The following is a 7,560-nucleotide window of genomic DNA, read 5'->3' as shown; positions in this document are numbered from 1 at the left end:
GGTCAAATTTGATTTCGAACGCGATTTTTTTAAAGTTTGTCGAAATGGGGCAAATAATATACCGTTGAAAAGCTATGAAAAAGGCGAAACTTAGTCATGTTAACATTTTCTCAAATTCGCAACCTTTAAGAGTAATTTTGAATGCGGCAAGACGAATCTTGTTGTTTTCCCGTCTGAAAAACAGAGTACTCGTACTAATATATGTATGTGTTTGTACTGAGCTATTTTTTGTAGAGTAATTTTGAATGGTTCTGAAAAAAAGGTACTTGTTCTAATGTTTGCATGGGTTTGTACTAAGCGTGTTTTCACTAAGTAGACGTTGCTCTGTTTTTTGCGTAATATTTTCCTCGTAAGTTTTCAACGATTTATTGTATCATAGCCCCCGAAGTTGCATGGTTTATATTGGTGAACTGAATGCTATTTTTGCCAAAAAAAATTGTGTATTTCTTTTTTTGAAGTCAATTTTTTTTTGCAACAAATGTTCTAGATTTATCTTGTTTTGCAACTTGAACTTTTACCATCTTGAATTATCATGTGTGGATGAGCACTTGAACTTGTAGAATTTAAAGATTTCTGTTTTAATTCTTATTTGTTTTCTTGTCCGAACTTATGGTATCATCATCACTGAACCTGCATGGTTTCTATAGCTGAACTAAAATAAACTTTTACCCGAATAACTGTGAACACCGGGACATTTGTACAATAAGAACTGAATCTAATGCCAATATTGAACTTGCAGGTCCCATACGCAAGCTAGCTATCAAATTTACTAATCCTAAAATCAATCAACACCACAAGAACACAATAAAGTTCTTTAAATGGTTGCTCGAGGAAGAGCTAGCTGCTGAACCTGATCACATTTACCGATGGGAGCAGCCAACCACTAGTTTGTAGAGGCCGCCAACCACATTTACCTCCTCAATAAAAAAATATCAAACTTTTTAACTATACTTTCTCGTTCACCTTACATGGATCCCACAAGTTTTTGCACAATGAACTCTTATATTTCATCTTTTATAGCAAGCTACACCGCAGAGAAATTAAAATACATTGGATCAGAGACCATTATAGAGCAAGACAGCAGCAGGTTCGTCATCAGCCATCATCAGCCAACCCGTACTCTCCCTGTTGCTTCTCCCTTCCTGTCCAATCAAATCACGTCGAACTGCACACACACAACATAGACACCGATCCAGGAGCCCAACCAGGAGCTGCAACACATGAGTGAGATGTCACATGCGCAAATGAGAGAGAGTGAGTGAGTCATGGTTGCTGCTGCACAAGCGCATGTATGAGAAAGAGAACAACATCAGTTGCTGCATCACGCGGGAGAGCTGGCGGCCGCTTCGATGACCTGAATTAGCATAGGTGCACTTTAGATGTAGCAAAATCTGAACTTATTTAAAATGGGAAATTGAAATTTAGCATGCTGATTGATACATCTTTTTAATAAGTAGTTATCTAAACGGGAAATGAGTTTCAATCATATGCTAGAAGATGCCCCATGCAAAAACTAGAAATATGAGTGAGATGGAAAGAGTTGTTTCAACAAGTTTGTATAAGTACAAATACATGGTGGTAGCGGTATTCAATGCAAATGGGAGCTCTGTACAATACTCCATTGCAAGCATCATATAGCTTGGATGTATGAAACACAACCATCACCAATTCACCATGTTACTGTTCTAGGCATAGTCAATATAGTTGCACTGAGACGCTTAACCAGATGAACTGAGACAACCAATGGAGGAAGGAGTTCTTGTCTTAATATAGGCAGCTATTTTTTACAAAAATGGCTCGAACATCTTTAAAAAAAGACAACAATGACCACTTTTTTTAACTGCCTGAGTAAACAACCGCCAACTTATAGCAATTGATCACTTGAACTTATAGGAAATAGAAAAAAGAACTAAGTTTGCATTATCAAAATCTACAGTTTTTTCTGAAGTGATAACATATGTAAAACTTAGGTCAATTGGTGTGACACACACAGTTGAACTAGTGTAATATATGTAGTCGAACGGATGTAATTATTTGTAGTTGAACCAATTGGAAACCTGGCAACACAACAACATTTTCATTCTATGGTGATGGTTTGCTAGAGCAAGTTGAACTGAATATATTTTTCGTTTTGAACTTTGAAAGAAGCTATAACTTCTGTTTCCCAAATGTGTACAGAATTTTAAGTTTCCAAGCATATACCTTCTGTTCTTTTTTGTTGATGGGCACACCGCCCCTACTCCTGTGGACTGACGACGACGCGAAGTGGAGCTGAAGGAGAGGGGATCACGAGCGGCGCCCAGGTGCACCGGGATTTGGCCGCTTTAGGGGATCCCAGCTACCACCAAGTCATCCCCAGGAGCTTGTAGAGGCAGGGAAGTTGGTCACTGGCCATCTGGTGTAAGTTTGAGCTACCAGGTGCACCGGGATTTGGCCGCTTTAGAGAAACAAGAAGTCAGAACACACATGAATTATATAGGTTACAGATTTTTGCCTTCTATAATGATGTGCTTCCTAGGCAATCCAAAAGCAGCAGCCGCACAAGTTCAGTAGCCGCTCGCCGTGCACACCTGCTCGATGGGAATTTACACAAACTGTTTGGAATTAGAAAATGAACTTTAGTAAAATTAGAAACTGAACTGAAAAAGAATTAGAAATTGAAGGAAAATAAAATAAGAAACTGACTAAACTAAAAATAAGAATTAACTGAAGTAAAATTGGAAATTGAACTGAATAAAAATTAAGATGGTGTCGATGTAAGAAGGGCTTCTCTTTTGCAGGTAGCTTATGCGCCGTCGGCTAGCTTTGGTTGTAAGCGTCTGTGTGGTTTACACCTACCTGCTAAGGATGACCAAACACTATATTATAAATATGGCTGTGAGTTCTAGAAATCGGGAGGAAATCATCTCTCATAAAAGAAAGAACCAGATATGTTGAGGCTTGGTTTTCAGTTCACACCACTTAAGCTAGCCGTACTGAAGTAGTTGTGTTCCTCTCACTCACATATACTACATGTTGATGCTTGTCATCTCGTCTTACATACTACATAGGCAGAGGTTACGTGTACTGTAGTATCAATCAAATAATATAAGACTCTATATGTATCAGACCTGGCTGAGGATGCTGCCGGTTTTCTTGTCTTTGTCAGTGACGAGGGAGTCCTCAGTGTAGTACATACGCCGTGTCGGATGTTGTGTCCTGTCCTGACTCCTGGGTGTATATATGTACGCATCGCCTCGGACGGTGGCCCTTCCTTCCTTGTGCCTGGCGGTCACACAGTGGTCAAACTAGTTAAGTTTTGTTCTTTTTAATTCAAAAAATAAGGTGAAACTACTAGTAAATAAATGGAGCTTATCACTGAAAACTGAATGGCACCTCAGTCAGGTTAGTTTCAGGTTCTGAGACTGAATGCACGCCGTGTCTGTCCTCCTAATGTGAGACCCAAAGTAAACCAATCTTAACCAAGGAACATCACGTGTCACGGCCGCTGTCATGGAACACCGACACCGTACATGGAAACAGAGAAACTTCCAGGCAGCCTCCATGGACAGAGCCATAAACTCAAATGGCAGCACCGTCGACGGCGAACACTACCTTTTCGACAACTAGCTTGATTGACTGAAATCCTTCAAGTCCATCGCTACATACAAAATATTACTGAGAAATGATTTAGAGCAATTTCAGAAACAACATAAGCTAGTTGGAGAAGTTGCATGATTCAAATATGTAAATAGGAAATGATTCAGTTCGTAGTAATTGAACTTTCAAGCACGTTTTGTTGTGTGTAAAATTTACTTTTTTTTAACGAAGTGAACTCTAATTTGTAGGCGAGCCCTTCCTGTAGATGTGCATGAACTTAATTTTGTGTTTGCACCTGAACTACCAACATGGATAAGCTATGATGACAGAAGTGTTGTATAAAGCTCCACAAATAACAAGAATCTTTTCTGTCAAATGGATCATACAAAATCATACAAAATATTAACCAAAAATCATTTGTATGCACGTTATCCTGATATCCCATAAGCCATTTGTGTACAGCATCATTATCAGGCATAACAACAAGCACCTGTTCGTGCTATAGGAACATAGAAACACCTCCTTCGACCTATGATCCGACGCCGTTGGCTCGTTGTCCTTGCCATCAGTGGGCAATGCCCCTGAACTTGGCACTTGGCGTAGACTAGTAGTAGAACTTACCGGCCGTCCAACTTGCACTGAGGACATCTTAAACGAACATGAAATGAACCTCCTAGCATTTATTCTATGAACTTTTCTCAAGGTACACATGTTTCCCTAGATTTGCAAGTTGATTTTCTTCTTTCTTTTATCAGATAACTTACACATATAGATCTTTACAAAATTATATAAACGACACCACACGTGTGTACTATTTTTATTTGAACATCCTAGCACTCTTGTGTAATTTTTTCTCAGGACAAAATATATTGTAGGTGGGCATTGGAGCTTTCCATTACCTCGTGTTGTGCTAGTCCGACAAAGCATAGCTGTTCTTTCAGCACAGAATAGTTTTTCACTAAATTTTCTAGTCCAACATCAGCATCTGGTCAGGTCCCATCGCATCTCACTCCTATCTTCTGGAAGTAGGACTCTGTAATTTTCCATCAGTTCAAAGTGTAGTAGTACAAATATCCGTGGAACTGGAGATCTTACAAGTATAGAGTAAACAAAATTATGTAACTTTTTTTGTTAATTCAAATGCAGATGGGCATTACCATCAGAGGAGTATCTCCATCAAAGTCCATGCTGAAGATCTGCATCAGCAGTCACGACACTTTGACTCGGCCTCTATCAGCAGTTGCCCCCACGCCCTCGGATTACTGTACTTGAACTTCTGATTCACCATTATTAGAACTTTTTGGTTCTCCACACCTGCACTGAGAATTTGCATGCTTCTTCACAAAATCAAACTTCTGAACTCGCGCTATGATACTGATTGAACTTGCAAAAGGAACACTGCAGTACATGATGGTTGTATCCATGGCGAAGGAGGGAGTCGCAGGAGCCAGTGAGAAGAGCCGCTTGAGCACCGTCGATGTAGGGGGTGGGCCACGACAGCCGTGGTGGCGGGTGGTCTCCAAGGCTGGCTGCGTGCAGGGCGGAAGCTGGGTCGAGAATGGCGCCGCCGGCGACCACCCCCCTGAGCTCGGCACCAGCAACAGGAGAGCAACAATCAGGGAGGCACATCAACAATCCCCTGCTTTATCTCCTCCAACTCCCTGCACACACACACAGCAGAGAGAGGATGAGAGGGAGATAACTGAGCCGGATCAAGGACGGAGCACTGGGTGGCCTGCACGCAGCTTTTCTCGTGACCGACTATGGAGTGTGTTGTTGTACTGACGAGGCAAAGGTCCAAATCTATATCTATATCTATATCTATACCTACTATTAAAGCAAGGTGATATTCTTAGTTTCGTCCCGCTTAGATGATTTTTTATATTTAAGATATATAAGCGAGGTGGTACTATTTATAAGAAAATCCACACAGTCCATTAAAAATCGTTTCATAGGTCAGCTGGGCCAGAAGTCTCAACGTGGCTGGGCTTCCCGGGGGTGCTAATTTTGCGCCTGGGCCCGTGAAATTGCTTCAGCGAAGCATTGGTTCCAGCCCACTTATGGGCCATGAGGCGGGCAAGCGGGCCTCCTGCAGCAAAATGAGGAAAAAATAAATTTTCCTTCTGAGGAATTGAACTTACAATCTCTTGTACAGCTGGAACTGCGGGCACCAACTGGGCTAAGCATCTGCATGTGATTACAATAGAGAGCTTCCCCTAAAAGTATCCTAAACAGTAAACACACAACTTTTCACAGTTTCTTTTTCGTCAAAAGTTTCCACAGTTTAATAGTCCCACCTCAGATATTCACAACAATTTCTACCAATTTAAATACGGTCTCGAGTTACCTGGCAATAAGCGAACTCGGGAATCAACGGACAAAAAGTGAAAACAAAGAAGGCCTCGAGGTGCATGACATTAAATGGGGAATTATGGGCATTTAATCGCAGGTGTATAACTTGTGGCCATGCATGGATATTAAATTTAATTGAAATAATTTGTGGGAGTTAATAAAGAGGCTATAACAGTGCAGCCAGGGATCATTGGATTTAGCCGTATGGGGGGTGCTGCTTCCCACCCACCTCACACTTCCAAAATAGAAACAGCTGATTACGTGGGTTCACTCACAAAGTAACTACCGAATTTTCATCTGTTGGAAACAGATGTTATTTCCGCTGCAATTCAAATTTGCTTCAATCTAAACTTATAAGTCTGCTTCCTGTTGACACATAATTTGTTTCTTTGCTCCAGTCGAAAAAATTGATTCCGTTACAAAGACAAGTCTATGATTTGTTAACTTGACAAATACACCCATAAATTAGGCTAGATGCATATCATGTGTAGATGTAAAGTAATTAAATGGTAGAAGCCTGCATGTGGTGTAGCTGTATGAAGGTCCCAGATGAGGACGTGCCCTAACTTGTGGGATTAAACATTTGCTGTAATTTTAATTGGGCGTCCTCGTGTTGGCTTTTTTTTTAATAGAAGAAAACTCCATGAGCACCACGCGCTAGAGCCGAGGTTCGAACGAGGGTGGGCTGGCTGCATACTCAAGCGGCCAGACAACGGAGCTGTGTCTTCCTTAGGTCTCAAAACGGAAGTGCCAATTTTTTAGGCGTACAAACTATTTTCAGACAATGCAATGTTTTTGGTGTAGTAAATATCTTCCGGGTCCATAAATCTTATGTGCATGGATTAAATTGTTTCTGTAATTGCACCTACTATAATAGTAACCCCTCTTCGTGTGCCCATGTCCAAACCCCTCCTTCATATGGTCTTGTTCAGCTGCGACGGCAGTGCCCATAAAATTAGCAAGCCGACTTGCTACCTATGAAGAGTTTGGCTTGCCACCGGGTGAGTTCTCAACGTGGTGGTGGAGGAACATCACACTGTCGTCCTCTGGCAAGAGCTATCATGTCCCATGAGTCGCTTCTCGAAGAACCCTGTTGATGAATCCTTTTTGACATTAGAGACTCTTCTCCTACAATCTAGTTCGTCATCCAGGCAATCCGGATTCATGACAGCCAGCATTTACGTACTCCATAGCGAAGAATGGGTGGTTCAACATAGTTCCAATTTTTTAAACATAGTTCAAATTCACCCGTTGCAACGCACGGGCATATGTGCTAGTATACCACCTAAATAAGTTCAAAGAATTTTACAAAACAAGTAGGAAACAAAGAGAAAAGTCATGTATGGCTATCAGGCACAACTTCTATATATAGAAGGACTAGTAAGGGTCTCAGGAATCGACTACATTATTTCAGTCAACTCGATCTTCATCAGTACTAGAATGACTGGACAAGAAGTTTAGATCTGTAGCAGGACACGCACCAAACTTACAGAATTTTTCTTCAACTTATTTAGGTGATTGCATCAGTACTAGTATGATTGGAAAAATAGTTCATATTTGTAGCAGCACACACATGAAACTTACAGAATTTTGTGGAAATACATGAGTTCTGATTTTCTTTTGAACTCC

At 40.9% G+C, this 7,560-nt stretch overlaps 1 protein-coding gene and 1 long non-coding RNA gene across 2 annotated transcripts in view; both read right to left on the bottom strand.

The window, feature by feature from the left end:
- Positions 1-918: 918 nt before the first annotated feature.
- LOC119311406 lies at positions 919-4,730 on the bottom strand. The gene is made up of 5 exons (XR_005151042.1): positions 4,479-4,730; positions 3,376-3,640; positions 3,111-3,264; positions 2,203-2,838; positions 919-1,354 (listed from the first exon to the last, which is right to left on the bottom strand). It is a non-coding gene; the product is annotated as an uncharacterized LOC119311406 (long non-coding RNA).
- A 516-nt stretch (positions 4,731-5,246) lies between these two features.
- Positions 5,247-7,560, bottom strand: part of LOC119309969 (serine/arginine repetitive matrix protein 1-like) — a 3,486-nt gene continuing 1,172 nt past the window's right edge. The window contains exon 3 of the mRNA XM_037585856.1: positions 5,247-5,668. Within this exon, the coding sequence (XP_037441753.1) occupies positions 5,529-5,668 (140 nt within the window). The 3' untranslated portion in view covers positions 5,247-5,528. The remainder of the gene's footprint in view (positions 5,669-7,560) is intronic.

This window comes from Triticum dicoccoides, chromosome 5B, assembly GCF_002162155.2.
Source record: "Triticum dicoccoides isolate Atlit2015 ecotype Zavitan chromosome 5B, WEW_v2.0, whole genome shotgun sequence".
Taxonomy (NCBI): domain Eukaryota; kingdom Viridiplantae; phylum Streptophyta; class Magnoliopsida; order Poales; family Poaceae; genus Triticum; species Triticum dicoccoides.
The sequence above is the reverse complement of the archived record's forward strand: the minus strand, read 5'-3'. Positions and strand labels throughout refer to the sequence as shown.